Raw genomic sequence first — 22436 nt, forward strand, 5'->3', positions numbered from 1 at the left:
TGGTTTCCAAAGTGAGATAATTTTCCTAGACCTATTTATTAAAAGTCCATGCAAAGCAAGCACCACAACCAACTGGTAAACAGCTACAGAAAATTGGAAGCTTAAAAATAAAGCCGTTAAAAACACTTCACTACACACCTTCTCTGTGAAGCCCTTTGTTTCCACTGAAAACCATACCGGAATCCTTGTATAAAAGAAGCTGCCTTCTGGCTATCAATAGCTATACTATCAGTAACTGAGGGATCCAGATGTCTGCAGCGGTTAAAACAAATGTTCAGCGTTGGGTGCTGATTCCGCTTCCCTCCGTGTAAGGTTTTTCACAAAGGCAGCAGAGTAAGAGCGCACATAGCAACAGCACTCACAGCTGATTGGACAGAGGGTGTGCTCAACCTCCCCTGCTCGTTAGGTCCACTACAGCTTCCTGTCTACTTGGCAGCACTGTCATGTTTTCTTTGATCGTCTTACAAACTCAGCTGTGTTTAGGCAACTTGAAAGGAAAGAACAGTAGACTGATAATGGCAAAGTATTCTAGCATTAGCCCCTAAAATGTGTTTCTTTAGTTGCTTTTAAAACAGAGAGGTAAGACAAAAATTTATTTCAGTTAGTGATTCACATAAAACTGAAGACAAAGAAGGGTTGTGGAGGGAATCAATTACTTCACATCTAAATTAAATCAGGTTCTACCACGTGAAACTCTCTGAAAATGTGTAAATACAAAAATGTACAACAATCAGAATAAAGCAACAACCTTCATATACCTGGAACTTTATATAAAGTATTTTACAACAAACTTCACAAATTCCTAGAAAAGCACAACCTGTTACATATTTAAAATGGGATAGGTCCTGAAATGGTCTCTCCTCAAATGCATGCAGTACCTTTTAAGAGCGCTAAAGAAACAGGTTACCAGACTGACTAGAAAAAGATTCAGAAAGGAAAAATTATCAGTAACTTAGTAATCTCTGACAATACAAGATTTAACTAGGTATTTATGGTAAAATGTCTCTGGATACATAGAACAATGACATTTAACTTAAATTCATTTACTTTTTGTTATCATAAAATTACTCAGAGATATAAAAGTATAGACTTTTTCAGGTTTCAAGTACTGGGCTTCAGTTTACCAGTTCATACAGTCTCCACAAACTTTAACAGCAAAAATCCCTCCCCAGCTTACAAAGTTGTTTGGGAGAATCAATGAAGGTAGTAGGGGATGAACAGATGTGATGAATTATAAAAATTTCTCATTTTAGAAATATTTCCCCTGGCCGGGCGCGGTGGCTCACGCTTGTAATCCCAGCACTTTGGGAGGCGGAGGCGGGCGGATCACGAGGTCAAGAAATCGAGACCACGGTGAAACTCCGTCTCTACTAAAAATACAAAAAATTAGCCGGGCGTGGTGGCAGGCGCCTGTAGTCCCAGCTACTCGGAGAGGCTGAGGCAGGAGAATGGCGTGAACCCGGGAGGCGGAGCTTGCAGTGAGCCAAGATCGCGCCACTGCACTCCAGCCTGGGCGACAGAGCGAGACTCCGTCTCAAAAAAAAAAAAAAAAAATTTCCCCTGAACGTCACATCAACTAGGATGGTGGTTTTCAAACGTTTAAAGCAATGGAACTCTTTATTTGCATTCTTCCTATAAAATGCATTATCAGTGTTAGCTCTAGGATTTCTATACAGGAAAGGTTTGTGGGAGTAGGCTGAGGCTGCAGCAGAAGCATGCCGTTTATTACTCAGATCTTTGTTTATCTTGAGTGTCTTGGGGTTAGGGAGTGGAGTCTGATGGAAGTGTTGGAGTTACTAAAGTGCCCCATGAGCACTCTGAGGCTATTTTTAAGTGAGAAGCCACAAATAGCATGCAATTTCATATCAGACCCAGAATCCACAAGATTTCTACCCCTGAAGAAGCTTCTAGGATTCCTGGAGTTCTATAGTACAGAAGAAATACAACCCGGAAGAGGTTTATTGCTTTACAGAAATCTCATTACTTTAAAGAATCTGATCACTGGCTCCACATGTAGCTAGAGGGAGAGCTGCTAAGCCCCCTGAGAAATAACAAGACGTGTTTGGAAACACAGTAAGCCTGAGGTAAGTGACTCAGAGAAAGAACCGCGAGGTAGAGACAGCAAGGATTTTGGAGGTAGGCCAACCTGTGTTCAAAACATGAATCTGCCATTTACTAACAGTGAGACCACATATAAGATTATTACACCATTATGAGCTTCAGTTTCCTCACCTGTACAACTTCCTAATCCAAGACTAGTCACAAGCCCACTGTACTTTTTCCTTGACACTTACTGCACAGAATGTAGAAAGACTGTTTACAAAATGACTGGTTTAATGACAGTCTCCTCCATCACACTGTAAGTGCTTTAAAGGTAGGTACTATGTCTACTTAATTGTTTACCTAGCACCATGCCCCATTTATATTTTATACAATATTTGATTTGATTTCACAATCATGGAAGGTGACTAGTACAAGTAGAACATCTTATTTGACCATCTTCATTGTTTAAATAAGGAAGTTAGATCTAAAATTTACAAGTCACAACTAGAAGTTAAAGGAAATCAAATTTAAAAATTTTTTGGATTAATAAATTTATATTTCAAAATTAACCTTTTCCTATCTCCTATAATGTATAATCCCAGGGTTGTTTTGGAATAGTTCCTTTCAGTTATAATCCTTAAACTTTAAAATTAAAGGGTAGTCGATATATCTATAATATAAATCTATTGATGTCATATAAAAAGAGAATTTACAGAAAAAACATTAAATGTATCTAGTCACAATATGTAATTATAAATGATAAAAGACACTCCAAACAGATGTGCCACCTTAAAAACTTAAATCCAACTGAGACAGAATTTTATTTAGTGAAAGGCTCCCCTCTATGCTGCTAGTTTTCCAATAAATTTCAGAACAGCACTTCATACATTTTTGAAAAAAGTTTGCTTTTCCCCAGTTTGCTCATCTTGGTACACAAAACTAAATAATGAGTATGCTATAAAATGATGGCACATTATCTACTTTGTAAATCACAAGACTACAAACTAAGAATCTGAATAACATGAAATTCTACACAAGTGTTAGTCCCAGATTCTCAATTCTCAATCCCCAACCACAACAAACCTCCTTCCCCTACTCCTCCAGAACCCACCTAGCATGGTCGTTAAGTATGTTCTCTAAATGGACAGTTCAGGAAACATATCATGCTCCTGCAGGGAAACAAATAGGACAGTAGATCTTTTACAAAAGTTTTAAAAACAAAACTATATTTTCCAAATATAAAATGGGAAAATCTCAAATAACTATTTCAGATCATCTATGCTTTCTTTTAGCAGAAATAATTGAGATCTACTGATAGTAAGATACTTTAAGAGATAATCATACTATCTTTTGAGACTTTCTAAACAAAAAAATTATTGCAGATAGAAAAAAGAACCCTTCAAAGGTAATGTTTAAATAGCTACTACACATATACACATATTAAATGATTAATAAATATATATTATATATATATATTAAATAGCCACTACCTACTGGCCCATGGGCCAGGCATGATGCTAATCTCTTTACATACTCTTCTCCGATCCTCAGGTAGTTGTTATCCCCACAGATTAAAATTGGCTTGTTACTTGCCCAAGTAACTAGAACCAAGTAGGTAAAGCCAGGATTCAAACTTAATGTCTTCCTAAATCTAATATGTGTGCTCTTAATCACTAGTATCCTTTCCCTAACAATTTCTTACATATGTTACTTACATATTTGCCGTAAGGCAAATATGGCATTACATAAAAACAAAGTTTAAATACAGAAATCTCATGTAAGCATTTTCCATGTATTAGTCATTCAATAACCACAACTACAGCCTCATTATACCTCAAAATTACCATTAACACACTGCTTGTAACACGGAAAAACAGGATTTGACTGCAAACAGAGAGCTGTTTTGTAGCTGTAGTGTGATCATAAAGACAACAATAAAAGGTTCAATCTGTAAAACTTCACTACTTCATGATCACAGATCACCTAATCCAGAGAAAGTGAAAGGAGGTCGAAAAGGACACTGAACTAGGGACCACTGATGTGGGTTCTGGCCCAAATCCTACCTCTGATCAGCTTTTTGATCTTAAGCACTTCTTTGAAATTTCTCATTCTTTGTCTGCAATGTTGGTATGTTGTAAGGATCAAATAGGACAGGATAAAATTATTTTCGAAGTAGCAATGTGCTACACATATAGGATATTTCTACCCCAATAGTCTTTGAGGGATGGGGATAATGTTCAGATGTGGCAGTGTAAACAGGTTTGTACAAAATCCAACCTCATGATTGGAAAGACCCCTTAAAGCAGCAAGAGATAATGGAGGAAAGCCACAAATTCAAGCTCTTTCCACTTACAGGATGTGTTACCAAATTATTGAACCTGTCTGAATCTATTTCTCTATTTGAAAAGTGGGAATAATCATTTCTCTAAGTGCTACAAACCACCTAGGTCAGCACTTGGCTCTTAATTTGAAGTTTCCTCTTTCCCTTTGCAGACATCAGGTCTACATGATGTGACCATATGTCTGCATACACACACACGCACACACACAAATAACAGCAATACATTAGCATACATTAGTTGTATACTGTATTAATAACAATGGGAATGAGACAACTCTTGATCAGAGAAAGATTTCTGTGATGCTGATTTTTTTTTAAAGTTTTTAAATAATGTCACATCTAACAACACATTTAACAGCTGAATAATTTGTAATGAAGACTAAGCAATAGTTAAAATATAACATGATTAACAGTTGTGGAAAATAGAGAAATTTATCATATCATTAAATCAGTTTTTATTAAAAAACAAAATGTGATGTTAGGTCAGTTCAGGGATAAATTAAGCCATACATTATATTGACTTCCACTTATATGAGATTCCTAGCAATCATATTTGCTGCAATGATTACCCACTGACTTGCATTCATTATAAAAAGGTACAAATAAACCAAATGGCCAAACAGCAACCGAAATATACTGTTTTAGGAGTTAAACACATTCTTAAAATTAAAATGCTAAAAAGTACCTAAGAGACTTAACTGGGACTCTCATATTTCAAAAGATTTTGGGTTATGATGACCTAGATTAGTTCCAGGAACAGTAGCTTGTTTACAAAATCTAAGATCTTGGAAAGAAGAAAATGTTCTAGCCTGTTTTTTGGCATCATTCATACTACATTGTTTAAAATGAGCTAGAATGGGGGTTATTTATAAGCTAAGCTACCGCACAAACACTTCATCTAATAATATCTTGTATACACATTAGTCAGATTTAATAAGAATCAAGATCAGGTATTAAGAATTCACTTTTAATATTCTATATATTTTGTCTTTGTAAATTAGTATCACCACTATTACATAAAATGTGTGCAGAGGTGCCTATGGGTTTTTCTTTATCCATACTTCTTTTAAAGATACATTCTGGGATGTTCTTAATCTCCTGCTATTACAAAGAATGCTATGCTTGATTCAATCTGAAATTGAAAACCAATCACACATTTTTTATTATAATAAAATAACATTTTACGAAAAGTTTTTCCATGAAGATAATGAATCCCATATTTACTTGTCCCTTTGACAATTGCACCTTTGTGAAATAATATTTTGTAGATGAAGAAACTGAATCATAGAAATTAAGGTAGCTGGTAGGTTACCTTGTAAGAATCACCCACTCTAGGTTTAATTCCAAGTGCTGTTTTTTTTCCACAATTACCTATCACTGATACATGTCATTATCTCTGCTAATAGAGACAAAACAGTCATACAAATGACTGATTCTGCAGTTTAAATTCTGGAGAATGTTAACAGAAATCTGGTAGAGTAAAACAGTTGTATGTGTATTTAGTCAATCTTGTGTACGTTTAAGGAGACTTAATCATTAAGTCCCCAAAGCTTTAATGTTGTTTGCTTTGCATTTAACATTTTTTAAAATTTGCTTATTTGAAACTATTTTACATTGGTTTGCTTCCAAGTGATATGACTAAACTCTTTTGGCTACCTCAAACTCTAGCATGTCTAATACTGAATTAGTTTTCCTCTGAATAAGGGTCACCATTATTATCAGTGGCATCCTCCCAATTACCTAAGCTAACAAACTTCAGAGAGAACATACTCATTGACTGTGTGTTTAGTAAGTGCCTGGCACAACCACTTCACTCAGGTTATGTCATTCTAATAAAGCTATAAAATGGTGTAAAATACTATTACTATCCCAGTTTTAATCAATAAAATGGAAACTCAGAAAAGTCGGCAACTTAAGCCTACACAGAGAAGGTAACAAAACCAAATCTTGAACACTTTTAGTTCTAAGTGCTAAAACAATCTGTAAAATTAATGTGCTGTAAAATTAATATAAGGGGTTGAGACTGTAATTTTCTTTTTAAATAAAGTAGAAAAAAGAAAAAATCAGTCATCACTGCTTATAGCCAAGATTGGTAAATAACTTGTTTTTGGGTCAATAGGGATGTTGTCATGGGGGAGCAATGTGAAATGTCTAATTGTGGATTGCAGTCAAAAAAAATTTTAAAGTCACTGCTCCATCTGACACAGTCTCTCAATTACTACCATCCCCTCTACTGTCTCCAAATAGATATTGGTTTTTACCGTATCATATTCAACAAACATGGACTTTGGAAGCACAATAGCTGAAATTAGGTAGAATTTTACTAAACAGAGTTGGAGAAAATAGTCGCTAGAGACTTACAGCCAAAATTCACATACATCACAGGCTGCCACCACTCAATTCTACCGGCCCTCTTTTACTAGAGGTGACACTACTTCTAAAGACACAGATGTTTAGAGATCCCTAAGGATTCACAATGTACAAATCCTATAACTACTGAATGTAGCTTTCTGTGTAGAGGGAGACAATAGTTGTCTTTTTCCTTATATAAATGCTAGAGTCAACCTTTCTATCAAAGCTCTCCATTTTCAATGCAATTTCAGTTTATAAAGTACTTATCATTTGAATACCTCAATAGTTTTTAACATTTTAGACCAGGAAGATTTTAACTGCAGCACCTAAGAGAGGAAACATCAGTAAGACCTCATAAACTGAGCGCCTCAATTGAAGCTTGCACTTAATGGGAATAAATTTTCATTCTTCATTCACAAAAACAAAACAAACCATCAAACATACATGCTCCCCTCCCATTCAAACTCAAAATATTGGAAATCACCACATATAGAAAGGGATAGTGGAGGCCAGGCATGGTGGCTCATGCTTGTAATTCCAGACTTTAGGAGGCTGAGACAGGAAGATTGCTTGAGGATAGGAGTTTAAAACCAGGCTAGGCAACAGAGTGAGACCTCGTTTCTACAAAAAAAAAAGTTAAAAATCAGCTGGGCATGGTGGTGCACACCTGTAGTACCAGCTTCTCAGGCACTGAGGCAGGAGGATTGCTTGAGCCCAGGAACTGGAGGTTGCAGTGAGCCACAATTAAGCCACTGTACTCCAGCCTGGGCAACAGAGCAAGAACCTGTCTCAAAAAAACAAAAAAAGAAAGGGATAGTAGAGTGTACAATTTCTGTAAGTTTGTACGGGCCATCTGATACTCTCTTATTCCTCTGGGCCAGCTCCCCTACCTCCAACCCCCAGCTCTTCTAAAACATCATAGGGCAACCTCAGCTTCTGATTCACCTGTTGCCCCAGGAAGAAAGGACTTTGTTTGTTTGTTTTTTTTTCAAACCACAAGTTTCTGAGGGCAGAGGCCATGTTAGTTCTTGCTCATCACAGTATTTCTAGCATATTTGTGCCAGGCACATTGAAAGTGCTTGGTGAATACTTGTTTCAGTGAACAAGAGCGGGAGAATGGTCCAAATGTCTAAGGTTTTACTATTTCTAACAGTTAAATTCTAAAATGTTGTCATATTTAACCAATATGACTATATAATCACAACTATTTATTGCAGAAGGAAATATTCACACGAATTCATATCACTTTGAAAAAGAACATTTTGTCAAAATATGGGTGTTTGGTAGAAACATTTTAGAAATAGAGCATTTCCAAAACAAAATGCAAGTGTTTTGTACTAAATCAAAACAAGCATCCCATGTTGTCAATCCCTTGATTTCATACAAGGACCCATGTAAATTACAAAATATTAGATGCAATATCCTACAAAACACAGCTGGGGCAAATGAGCTATTTTAATCTATATTTAAGCTATCTAAGTACAGAATGAGATACCAGTTAATGAAAGACAAGACTTGAATGCACTAGCAGAACAGTAAAATGACTATTAGGGTTATCGTGAAATTCACTGTCCACTGAGGTGGGAGGTTTGCTTGAGGCCAGGAGTTCAAGACCATCCTGGCCAACATAGCAAGACCTTGTCTCTAAAAAGAAAAAAATACATATTAAAAAAATAAAAAAGGAAAATTCATGATCCAAACAGTGGTAACACATTTAGAGTGAAAGGAGACCATTATGAAATAGGATTGGACACAGGGACAACAGGCATAAACCAGGATCATCCTACGTAGCATTTAACCCAGCCCATCAAAGTGGTTTGAACTTAATGGTATAGTTAGAGATATAAAACAGTTAAATATGTTAAATTTTTTAAGCGTGAATTTTTTATTTCATGAAACTCACTGATATAAGCCCAAATATAAAATTATGATATCCTAGAACTTATATAGTAGTTGTTAAGCAAGCAATAGGCACTTAATTTTTTATCAAGCATCTAATAAATACTAATTCTGTGCCAACCTGTGACAGGTGTGAGGAAAACAGCTGGGAAGAAGTCAGATGTCATCACTGACCTTGAAGAACAATTATTCTAGTGAAGGAGACAGTATAAAATGAAGAAATGAGGGAAGCACAAACTATCATATAGTACCTGGCCTTCTTTCGGTTCCTAAAGCATGCCAGACTCTCTAAATTCAAGACCTTTGCACATATAACTTTGGCCTGGGATGTTCTTCCCCCTTACACAGCTGGTGCCTTCTCATCCTCTGCTCATTTTCTCAGGGGCCTTACCTAACCAAAGAGGACTTCTCCTTGCTCTCAGTCACTCTCTTAGCCTTTGTATATTTCCTTCAGTGCACTTGGAATGTGTTTATCTTACGTATTGAAGAAATGCTAATTTATTAACAATAACAATAGGCAAATGTATTGAGTATTTATTCAGAATCAAATGCTATTTTCTTTTTTTTATTTATTTTTTTTTGAGACAGAGTTTCACTTTTGTTGCCTAGGCTGGAGTGCAATGGCCCGATCTCGGCTCACTGCAACATCCACCTCCCGGGTTCAAGCAATTCTCCTGCCTCAGCCTCCTGAGTAGCTGGGATTACAAGCATGGGCCACCAATCCCAGCTAATTTTTTTATATTTTTAGTAGAGATGGGGTTTCTCCTTGTTGGTAAGGCTGGTCTCGAACTCCCAACCTCAGGTGATCTGCCCGCCTCGGCCTCCCAAAGTGCTGGGATTACAGGTGTGAGCCACCACGCCCGGCCTAAATACTATTTTCTAAGCACCTTATATGGATTATCTCATTTCCTCATTACAATAGCCCTTTAAGTAGGTACTATCACTGGCCTCATTTTTTACACATTGAAACTAAAGAAAAAATACTGTCCTCTATATTTCTAAATAATTAGTTTATACCATTTCCTGATTTTTAAATTTGACAATTATCTCTAATTTCTTATTTCTTTATATCCACCTCTTTCTCAGCTTCCTAGTTTTAAGGATGAAATGTCTTATTTACTTTGAGTCTACTTATTACCATTCGAGTTACTTCTAAGAGTATGTATGTATTACTTTGAGAACAATGTCAAAATATAATCACCTAGCCTGTTTCTTTCCAGTTTCCTGATAAAAGCCAGATGATCATTATTTCATTTCTGGTGCCAGAACCTAGAGGCAACTGTGCTCTGCTAGAGGCATGTAGTAATACAAAATACAGAAAATACTCCAGCAACTAGCAGGAAATTTGAGTTTTACTTTTTTAGTTGGACAGGTTGCTTTCCTCTGCGTCTTATGTTTTCTCAACTGTAAAAATGAAAGCAACTCACACACTCTAAGGATCTTTCCAACTGTGGTTTCTAGTGACAGAGTGATTTTGTAATTTCAGGATAACAAAATTATTTTCACATCCTGAGCTTTTTAAAGTGGATTTAGTATGTACCACTATGTAACCTGAATGTTGTTGTTTTTGTTGTTAGCAACTTAGAGTACGCTGGTAAATACCTAAATTCTGCCCCATAAGCTACAACAAAAGGTACAGGTCAGGGTTAGACTACAACCTCCTGGACCACAGAAGTGTGCCTGCAGAACCAGTATTCAATCAACACAATAATTACTCAAAGGCATATGAGTAAATATGTTTTTTTACCTCAATTTCTGAATAGTTAGTATGTCAACTTAAGAAGGACACACATGCTCAGAGAAACAATATTTAAGAAAGGAGTTATGCCAGCAGAAATCTTACAAGCCAGGCCAAAAAAAACAAAAAAACAAAAGAGTAATGAATGATCAAATCTTAGACTTAGAAGGAACCTCCAAAATTATCAAATCTAATCTGTTATCAGATGAGGCAACTGGTGGTCAAAGAGGTTGGTGATTATTCACACAGATAGTGGCAAACCAAGACTAGGAAACTGAGATTGCTTCTTAGTGCTCTACCACAATATACTGAACAAAGCTCACTCTTAGGACCACCATTTTTTTTTAAAGCTTTAGTGTGAAAGTGTTTATCTGGTTGGGGAGAGAACAAGATACATCTCTACTCTTAACACAGCTAGGAAAGCCTATTAGTATCATGGGGACTCCCTTCATTCTCAGACCTTACATGAAGCTGAAGGGTATGAAAGCCTCTAATCCCATAGAATTCAAACTTCTGCCAGAAATTATCTGGAATGAGAAATGGAATCTCCAGTTTTACTCTGTATTTTTCTTCCATTTGTTATAACACACAGCTATTTCAAAATAAACAGTGCAGCTTACTACTCTGACAAAAAGAGTATTATAAAACAACATAGTATTATTAGTACCGTGTACCATGTTAATATTCCCAAGAATTTTTGTAAAATAAAACACAAATCCTTCATATATTATAAACAAAGAATGGTGGCAAAGGGAAAATAAATGGAGAAGAAAAAGAATTAGCTAACAGTAGATGCATGTTAGGTAATTTTTATAACAGCAGGCGATAATGTAATTTTGAGAGCTAAAAACTGATTTTAAGACTGTCTGATCCTAGCAAATGAATGAGGCTCAAACTCCTTATAGCTTAACATTCAAAACTCTAATCTCTCCCTATTCCAAAGCAATCCTTCCCATTCACATTAGTCTATCTGTCATCCGTTAAACAATAGAATCCTATCTTCACACCTTAACTCATTCCCTCTGATCAGAATGTCCTTCCTTCCATTCCCTTCCCTGCCCCAATCTCTAAATTTTTATCTATCCAAATCATAAGTTTTTGAAGGATCAACTCAGCTGCTGTCTCTGCTAAGACAGTCCCAGCCCTAAATTAACTTCTCCAGCTGGAATTAATCATTCCCTATGACCTTTGATAGTAAACACTACTTTTACCATTCATTCAGTTCTCAAATGTCCTGCATTATACTTATCTTCTTTCTTGGATTATATTTTCTATAGGGCAGGAATACAATACATATCTCAGAGGTCATATCACAGAATAGTTCATCAATAAATACTACTGAATGAAAAGAAAAAAATTTAGCACAATGATCATGTGCACAAAACCATCACTTTTTTCAGATTACCTAATCGTTGCAAGATAAACTAAAAATAAGAGTTGTACATATTGCTAAGATGACACATATTACATTCATTTAACTATTTAATCAAAACTGTTTTTTTTGAGACAAGGTTACACTCTGTCGCCCAGGCTAGAGTGCAGTGGCTTTATCATAGCTCACTACAGCCTTAAATCCTCAGCTCAAGAGATCCTCCCATCTCAGCATCCCAAGAGCTGGGACCATAGGCGTGCCTCAACAAGCCCAGCTATTTTTTTTTTAAGTTTTTTTGTAGAGATGGGGTCTCCCTATGTCACCTAGGCTCGTCTTGAACTCCTGGGCTCAAGCAATCTTCCCACCTCGGTAATCAAAACTTTCCTTAGTGAGATATCAAAAAAGTTGGGAAATATTATAGTTGAAATAGATATACGTATCTACATAAAATGAATGCCACAAAAATTCAAATTCATTGCACAGCAAATTTGAATTCTATCCATCCAGAGCAGGCGTAAGTTTCTCTTTTTATCCAAAATTAGAGTAAGCTGAAACACTGTTAAATCAACAAAGGAAATTGATGCCAGAGTTTAACTTCACAGAAGGCCACTCTGCCTTGTGCTCAGTCCTTACTAAAGTAGGAAACCACGGACAGCATCTGCAGTTGAGCACAACTGTCACGACATCAAATTCTCATATAATTACACGGCACTAAAGACTTTAGACATTATACCCCACAGATTTTCTAGATGTAAGTACTACTGTTAGTAAACTTTATTATAGTTACAGTTCTAGAATCCTAGTTGGAAAAAGTAGATTTAGGGGATACTGGCCCTGTATCCTCAGCGTGACAACTTGTTTGCATAGAAAGCTGGTGCCCACTTTGTGCCCAGGCGTTGAGCTGGATGCTAACATGTACTATTTCTTTCAATCCTCGCAGAAACCTTGAGAAAAGAATTGCTATTCCCATTTTTACAGATTTCTGGGCAATTAAGACATAGAGAGTTTAACTTTCCTAAACTCACCCAGCTAGTAATGATGTTGATGTCTGAACAATGAATTGTCCAGCTCCAAACCCATGTTCTTTCCACTGCCCTAACTGTCACACAACAATTCCTGAAAGTCAAATCAAGAATACCATCTAGAGTGTGGGCATGGTGGCTTACGCCTGTAATCTCAGCACTTGGGGAAGCTGAGGCAGGGGGACTGCTCAAGGACAGGAGTTCCAGACCTCGGTAACATAGCAAGACCTGTCTCTACAAAAAATTTAAAAGTTACCTGGGGCAGGGTGGTGTGCGCCTATAGTTTTAGTTGCTTGGGAGGCTGAGGTGGAAGGATTACTTGAGCCCAGGAGTTCAACGGTATAGTGACCTATGATCATGCCACTGCACTCCAGATTGGGCAACAGAGGAAACCCTATCTCTGTGTGGGGGAGGTGGGGTTCAGGGGAAGGAATACCAGCTAGAAATTGACCAAAAGAAAAACACTATTGGAACAGAAAACCAAATATTGCACGTTCGCACTTGTAAGTGGGAGTAAACACTGAGTATATATGGACATAAAAGTGGGAACAACAGACACTGGGGACTATAAGGATAAAGGAGGGAGGCAGGTGCAGACTGAAAAAATACCTATGGGTACTATGCTTACCACCTGGGTGATGGGATCATCTGTATCCCAAAACCCAAGCATCACAAAATACACTGATGTAATGAATCTGCATGTGTACCCCCTGAATCTAAAATAAAAGTTGAAATTATGGGGGTGAGGGGAGACTGAAGATTTTAGTTAGCATTTAGGTTGGGCATATAATGTTGGAGAATGAAAAGATGTCTACTATGTGTAAGTGAAGGAAAACAAGATACAAATCAGATAGTAATTAGTCATTTTCTTTCAAGAATATCTATAAGAATGTGAAATCAAATTTGGAATCATTTGTGTGAATTTTGCTCATACATTAAAGCTAACAAGAGTGTCAGGGGAAAAACTATTTTTATTCTCATATACTGTTGGTGACCAAAAATTGGCACTTTTTTTTTTACCATAATCAAAAAATCTGATTTTTACAATAATCAAAAAATGTTTGTATATATTTTGATCAAGTAATTCTACTTTTAGAACTTCGTCTGGAAAAGATAAGGAAATACACCAGGATTTAAGTTAAAGGAATGTTCATTACAGTGCTGTTTATACTAGCCAAAACTTGAAGCTTAAGTATCCAACAAAAAGCTTGTACACATGAAAATGGTTAGGAAGACAAATTTTATGTTATCCACATTTTACCACAGTTAAAAATTAAAATATTAAGAAGTATAAATTGGCCAAATGACACAGGTATACAAAAGTTAGCTACACAACCATTAAAGATACCATAAGGGAAGAATATTTAATGACATGAAAATATACAAATTATATTAGGTAAAAAAAGTTTGCTAAATAGTATATATGGTTTAATTAAAAAATATAATATTAATATGTACGTACCTTTACAGACTATAAGGAAACACACACACACCGCCCCCCAAAATGTGAACTGTCTAATCACAGAATAGGAGCATTACTATTATTTTCTCCCTTTCTTTTAGCTTATCTAAATTTTGTACTTCTTTGACAGACTCATATTACTAGTGTAATTTTTAAGAGCATAGAAGAAAAATTCTCTACTATTTCATAAGACTTTGAAGGATGTTAATGTCTTAGTTTAGGGAACCAATATATCTGAGGCCATGATTCCTCCAACCACAAACACTACATTAGCAAGAGACATTTCCAAAGGAGTCAAGAATTTTTCTAGTTGCCCCCTCCAGACTCACACACAGTACTCTGATGACTTATTCATCTGTATGTTTCCAGAACCTCGCACAATAGCTGATATGTAAACATAAATGCTTAGAGAATGAACAGCTACTTATATTTACATAGCACTCTATCTTGTATATAGGGAGTTAATGTATATCATCTCATTTGATCCCCCAATAACCTTGTGAAGTGGGCATAAACATTTCCATTTAGAAGCAAAAAACTGACACTGGAGAATTAGATCTTAGGGTTACTAAACTAACAAATCTCAGAAAAGAGAATGCATAACGTTGTCAACTAATAAGTTTTATGCTACACCACAAAGATATTAAAACGCATGCCAAGTGTTCATTCAACACTAAACATTTACTGAAGAGCCACTAAATGTCAGGTACCTGTCTGTGTATGGGGAAATGCAGCAGTGAACAAGTGCCACTAAATCCCTTCCCTGCCCTCATGAAGCTTATATTCCAGTTGGGGAGAGGGGAAAAGAAAGAAACACAGAACATCAGGTTAAACAATGTAAGGACTATGAGGAGAGTAACGCAGAGCAAAAGGAGAATAAATTAGCTGTACTCTTTGAAGGATGGTCCGAGAAGGCTTCTTTGATGGCAGAAAGCCAAGTTAAAAAAAAAAAAAAAAAAAGAGCCATGAGACTTACATTCTGAGAGAAGATATCAAATATAAAGGCCCCAAGGTGTCAAATGTGCTTGTAGTGACTAAAGAATAACAAGACCAATATGGCTAGACTGCAGGGAACCTTGGAAATCACTAAGAAATGAAGTCAGTCAGCCTGAGATTTTAGGTTTAAAAATTAATTCTTTAATGTGTTATCGATGGAATAAAATCTGGAATTTCAACAATATTCACTTTTGTCTTTAATCCATTTTGTCCAAATAATATTTAAAAGCTAGAGGAAAAATCTACTAAAATATTAATTAGCTGTTCTATTGACATGATCTAATTTTTTATCATACTCTTACGGCATACTCCAAAACTTGTAAATGTTGTCTAACATCAGGGTCTAACTCAATTTCGGTAAAAGGAAGCAATGTACAACTTTAAAAGGCAATATGACTAAAGATGTTATTGGAACGACTAGGAAAATATGAGTATAAACAGTATATTAGATATTAGTACTATGTAAGTATTAGATTTCTTGAATGTAGTAACTGTACTGGAGGTATACAGAAGAATACTTTTATTTTTAGAAGACACATGTAGTGGTATGGCCGTAAATGTTTAACAGCTGGCTCAGAGAGGAAAAAAGACCTTGGTTTGTAGCACTGCCAATTTCCATGGTATAAATACCGTTACCACGGCTGATTTCAAGTAACCAACTAGGTGTAGAGTTGAAATAAAATGTACACAATCAGCTTTTGCAAGCCAGTACCTGCCAGCTGTAGCATACTGCTGGATACATGTTGTAGTACCTGGGGCTGAAGTGTCAAGACATCTGCAACTTACCTAAGCGGCCAACAGGTATATGAAAACATGTTCAACATTACTAATAAGCAGAGAAATGCAAATCAAAACCACAATGAGATACAACCTTACTCCAGTTAGAATGGCTGGAGACAAAAGAAAGACAAAAGAAAACAAGTGTTGGCAAGGATGTGGAGAAAAGGGAACGGTTGAGACTGTAAGTTATTACAGCCATTACAGAAAACAGTATAGACATTCCTCAAAATATCAGAGACAGAACTACCATATCATCCAGCAATTCCACTACTAGGCATATATATCCAAAGGAAATGAAATCGGCATATTGAAGAGATATCTGTACTCCCATATTTATTGCAGTATTATTAACAATAGCCAAGATATGGAATCAATCTATGTCCATAAAGAAAATGTGGTACACACACGTGCACACACACATAATGGAATACTATAGAGCCACAAAAGGAATAAAATACTGTCATTTGCAACAGCATAAATGAACCTGCAGGACATCGTGTTCAGTGAAATCAGTCAGACACAGAAAGACAAATACTGCATGATCTCACGTATGTGGAATCTTAAAAAAAAAAGCTGTTATCATAGAAGTAGCGAGTAGAACAGTGGTTTCCAGTAACTGGGGAAGGGGAAGGAGAGAATAGGGAGAGGCTGATCAACAGATACAAAATTACAGTTAGATAGGAGGAATAAATTCTGGTGTTCTACTGCATAGTAGGATGACTAGGGATAACCCTAAAGTATTATATATTATAAAATAGCTAGAAAAGACTTTTGAATGTTCCCAACACAAGGAAATTATAAATGCATGAGGTGAAAGATATGCTAAATACCCTGATTTAATTATTACACAACATATATATGTATTGGAACATATTGGACCTCATAAATATATACAATTGCAATGTGTCAACTGAAAAAAGTACCAGTTTGAAATAAACAAAAAGGCTTTGCATTAAAAATAGAAAAAACAGACAACAAAACTCCATGTCTATCCATCCCACCCACCCATCCCACCTACTTATATGGAGATAAAACAAAAGTTGTAAAATGGTCACAATTAATCTATGAAAAGGTAAATGGATGTTAATTGTAGTATTTCAACTTTTCTGTGGGTTTGAAAAAAATTTTTTTTTTTTTTGAGATGGAGACTCACTCTGTCGCCCAGGCTGGAGTGCAGTGGCACAATCTCGGCTCACTGCAAGCTCCGCCTCCCGGGTTCACGCCATTCTCCTGCCTCACCCTCCTGAGTAGCTGGGACTACAGGCGCCCGCCACCACACCTGGCTAATTTTTTTGTATTTTTTTTAGTAGAGATGGGGTTTCACCATGTTAGCCAGGATGGTCTCGATCTCCTGACCTTGTGATCCGCCCGCCTCAGGCTTCCAAAGTGCTGGGATTACAGGTGTGAGCCACCGCGCCTGGCCTGAAATTTTTAATTATAATAATTGTAGAGCAAGCAAAGTAGGGTAACCTAGAGAAATCCTATGGTTAGTTCTTTTATAAAATGAAAAATAATTTTTTGTAAATCAGCATCCTTCTGTCAAACATACCAAATATGATACAGACCTTTAAAGTTATTTTAAGACCAAAACAAACAAAAAGAAGTTTTGCCAATATCAAGAGCTAAAATTATACATTCTCTTACTGTTATAAATATAAGTAGAAATGGCCAACTAGATAATGATCTCTCTCACAAACCATGATCTCTCCTCACAAAAGAAAATTGCTAATTTGATGAAAAATGTAAATGCACTTTCTAGATGTTAGGATAGTTTTATAAATAGCCTAATTTCAGATACTGATGCTAAATTAATTCCATTCAGGAATATACATTTGGTTAAGTGGGAAACCAAAATATGAAAACTTTAAATATTGTTTATTCCCAAATACAGATTGGTCATGTTCCCAAAGGGATATGTTTAAGTCTGACCATTATTTAGGCTTAAATATTACTGACAAGCAATATGAGTTATGATTAGATTCCCAGAAGAGTCTACCAAAGGTTTCTTAACCAATAATGGCCATCTTGCAGCATCATGGAACAAGTCTAAATTCTGGGTCACGGAAGCAGAAGGGCCATGCTCCAAGCACTGAATCAATCCTAGGTAATACTCTGAAATAAAGAAAAAAGCAGTTTTGGGCAACACCTCACCACTCTATTTTCCATCAGCCTCTTTCTAGTTCCCACATCTGCCTTACTCTCTGCCCTGATGCTGCTCTAAACTGTTCATTAGGGTCTACTATCACCCAGAAATAGTGGGCTGTGTTCCAAATTACCTACTTTCCCTCTCCCATTGCATTTGCATTAAAGATTGGGTAGTTCAATGCTGGTTTTGATTTTTTTCTATGTGGCTGTATATTTCAGAAGACAAGGTTGACAGTGACATAATAAGTGTCCACTGATCTTTTATGCTTGTTCTAACTAGTTTTCAAAACGGAGTTCTGAAACACTCATTTCCTCAGTGCAGCTGTTCCAAGTTGTGTACTCTTGTTAGCAGAGGAAACCATTTAGCAATCCCTACCCAGCGCTAGGCATACGTTAAGTGCCAAACCATATGTTCTCAGTTTACCTTTCCCACAAGGCTTAAGGTTGATGGTATTAGAGCAAAAAACAAAACCGTTGTTCAGAAAGGCTATGTAATTTTTTTCAAGGTCATTTGGCTGGTAAGTGCCGAAGTTAGAATTTCAATCTAAATTTGATCCTAAGAGCTTAGTGTCTTAACTTTTCTTGCATTATAGTATGCTGCTAAAAGGAAACCATTTAAACTAAAATATGACCATCATTTCAACAGTCCTTGAAAAATGTATAACTAAGTATATATTTTTAATCCAAGTGAATCTCTAGTTGGTATAATTTGTCAGGATAGCAAGAGGAAACTAAAAGTAATAAAATCCTCATAGTGTGTGAATAGCACCAACTAAGATGCAGCTGGCTGTATTTGGGAAGACCTGGCCCTTTGCTCATCTATACAAATAATCCTGCCCACAGTAAATTAGTCCACATTTATATAGCATCTCATGGCTTACTATGTTCTTTGACACATTATCTTAGTTGAAGCTCAGAAGCAACACCCTTAGCCAGCTACATCTTACAGACAAGTAAACAGGTTTGGGACTTAATCCAAGAATGGGTCCCAAATCTAAACTCTAAATCCTTTGAGTTTTTTTCCCATTACTCTATCCGACTTGTACTTTCTTATATTCATAAACCTGAGGTTTACCAATTTGAACATACAGACATTCTCCCTCTCTCTCAGAAACAGCAATAGGAGCAAATTCAGCACAGGGGGTGGACATCAGAGAGTTTCTAGCAAATGTCTGCGTATGAATCATTTGTTAGTCAGACGTATATAAACTGGAAACCATTGTCACCAAACAGCTTTTGCCTACTTTTAAGATATTTTATAGTGTTTTAATTCAATAAGATATGATTAAGAAATATAACCTTTATTTAAGTTATGGACAGTATCCTTAAATGTATTTCCAAAAAATTGAGTATAAAATTGTGATAACAGCCTAGCAGTCATTAATTCAAACCAATCCCTAAATTGGCAGAATTTCAGCTGGTATCAGTAAAACAATCAAAGATTGCTACCCAGCTGCTCCTATTCCTATCTGCTCCGCAAATACTGAGACATACAAGTCATTCTTTCATTTAACAAATATGTATTAAACACCTATGCACCTATCATGTACAAGACTGCCTACTAAATGATGGGAATACAGGTGTGAATAAGAGACGAGGTTTCTGGACTCAACAAAACTTAAAATCTAGCTGTAGAGACAGACAATAAACAAAAGAAATTACAAAATGTGGTCAATGTTATGAAGGAAATACAGGCTGCTCAGACACAGAATAACAAGGGACATCTCATTTAATAAATGACAGCAATTAACATTCACCGAGCACTTTGGATAGGGTAGTGAGAGAAAACCTCTCTGAAAAAATGACAGTTAAGTTCTATAACAAAAGAACAACAAGGAGACGCCAATGTGATGACTGGGGAGAAAGGCTTTTTAGGCAGAAGGAATTTCGCATACGAGATCCTGAGTGGTAATCAAAAACCTAAAAGGCAGCTAGTGGGGCTGGATATGGTAAACAAGGGGAAGAGATGAGTATCTTTTACATGGAAAGGAAAATATGAGAAAGCTCAACTCAAATTATTGCCAGGAATTGTGGTATTACACATGGGCTCTTAGTCTAATATTCTGATTATCTACTGGCATTTTTTACCTATTCCATCCTGTTTTATTTTAATAAGAGTCTGGGCCAGGTGCAATGCCTCACACCTGTAATCCCAGCACTTTGAGAGGCCGAGGCAGGAGGACTGCTTGAGCCCAGGAGAGTGAGAACAGCCTGGGCAACATGGTGAGACCCCACTTCTCAAAAAAATAAATAAATAAATAAGACAATTAGCCAGGCATAGTGGCGTGCACCTGTAGTCCCAGCTACTCTGGAGGCTTAAGCAGGATGATCTCTTGATCCCAGGAGCTGGAGGCTACAGTGAATTATGATTGTACCACTGTACTCCAGTCTGAGTGATACAGTAAGACCCCATCTCATGAAAAAGAAAAAGTCTAACATGAGGAACTCTTCTGATTTTTCACCTACTTGAGCAAAGACAGAATTAACTATTAACAAATTGACTCTGGTTTACCTACTAAGAAGTACTGTTTCCAAGTACTACAATTTTGCCTTTTCATTATCGAAAAAAACCAGTATTGTTAGTCTGAGTTTAATATTTCCAGTTTTTAAAATCCCCAGCCTCAAAAAGGGTGAAAACATTTTCATAATTACATCCAAAGGCAAGAAAGGCAAAAGAATATATTCTTTAACAACTTTTTTCTATATTAGTTCACAATGCAGAAGGCTCAGACCCCATGGATTTCTTCAGTTCTTGAAGAGAAAATCAATTTTTAAGTCACTCTCCTTATATACACATTTGCCTCTCAGTTCTGCCTTCCAATTATCTTTTTTTTTCTCATTCTTCAAAGAAATGACAGGGTTTAGTCCACTGAATCATTTCCTTCTTACTGGATGACAGGCAAAAACATAGACGGGGTATCTCTATGTCAACCCCTTTAGTATCTGAATCTCAGAAGTTGTATCAAGCCATTGATTATTTGACAGCTACTGATGTCAAGACTCATCAACATAAATGGATGAAAGACCAACAGTAGCCAGCTTTTAACTTGAGATCACACTGAATATACAAAACATGCAGCTGAATTAGCCCCCTTTTGTCTTCCTCAGCTTTCACTAACTGATTGGCTGCTTCTTTAGAAAATGTCCAAAAATAATAGCAGTTTACATTTGAATGCTAAGTGCCAGCCACTGTTTTAAGCATATTACATACATTAATTTATTTAATCCTCAAAATAACCATGAGCTGAGGTACTATTACTTTCCCTATTGTAAAGATAAAGCTGAGGCAGAGAGGATAAGCAGCTTTCCAAGATCACAATACTTACCAAATATCTGTTTTGAGTTTTCCTCAAGTATTTTTAAACCACTTTGGTCCCAAAATCTTATGGTATTTTAACATTACTTACTGCTACCTGTCAGGGAGCTTAAGAGCATATGCTCAAGTTCACTTCACATTTGAGCTTGCCCTTTTATTAGCTGTGTAACCTTGGGTAAGTTACCAAAGTTCTCTCTGTGACTCAGTTTCATTTATCCATAAAACAGAAATGACAATAGCATCTATTTCCTTGAGTATCTGTGAGGATTAAATGAGTTATATATGCGAAGTACTTAAGACAGTGCCTGGCACATAGTATGAACAAGTATTAGCTGTTGCTATTCATACTATCACCACCACCTCTACCAGGGAATTTAGCAAAAGGCCGCTTTAATCTAGTCAGTATTTCTTCTCCAACATCTGCCACTTCTTTTGTTTGATTTACATCAGCTAACAATGAACTATTCTTAGCAAGCAATGCACCTAATTGCTTTGCTACATTTTTCTAGTCCTTTCCTCCTAGTTCACACTTCTTTCCTCCTAGTTCACCTGCCCAGGAGTGAACTGTTTGAGGTTAACAGGGTTGCATTATGCTATAGTTAAGTTCATAAGCCACTGGAATTCTAAGGCTAGTCTAAATTTGTAATATAGCCAAAATGGAGGAAAAAACTAAGCACTTCTCTATTTTAACCTCAAAAACAAAAACCCCAAAATAGTGTGGTGTTTTGTTTGTGGAACAGATTTTGCACTGCTAGTTTTAACTTAAAAGATCAATAGCCTATGATGTTTTTAAATATGAATTAAAACAGTTGATTTAAATTACTAATTTATGATTTATTTTATAGGTCTTAATCTTTCATAGCAGTTTTGATAAAGCTCAGATATTAAAAATACAAAATTAGAAATACATTTAGAACATAACCTAATATGTTTTTAATTACCTCTACACTAAGACCACATTTTATTTATT

The 22436-nt window shown here is 36.2% G+C and overlaps 1 protein-coding gene across 6 annotated transcripts in view; it reads right to left on the bottom strand.

Moving 5' to 3' along the window:
- ATOSA (atos homolog A) overlaps window positions 1-22436 on the bottom strand; it is a 99269-nt gene that overhangs the window by 71801 nt on the left and 5032 nt on the right. The window contains exon 1 of one of the 6 annotated variants that reach the window (XM_032174216.2): window positions 139-1239. The exons of 4 other annotated variants lie outside the window; for them this stretch is intronic. In XM_032174216.2, the coding sequence (XP_032030107.1) occupies window positions 139-175 (37 nt within the window). In that variant the 5' untranslated portion in view covers window positions 176-1239. Of the gene's footprint in view, window positions 1-138; window positions 1240-22436 lie in introns of those variants that run through there. One more of the 6 variants, XM_032174212.2, reaches the window with a different exon arrangement.

The sequence above is a fragment of the Hylobates moloch genome, unplaced genomic scaffold, assembly GCF_009828535.3.
Source record: "Hylobates moloch isolate HMO894 unplaced genomic scaffold, HMol_V3 SCAFFOLD_14, whole genome shotgun sequence".
Lineage (NCBI taxonomy): Eukaryota > Metazoa > Chordata > Mammalia > Primates > Hylobatidae > Hylobates > Hylobates moloch.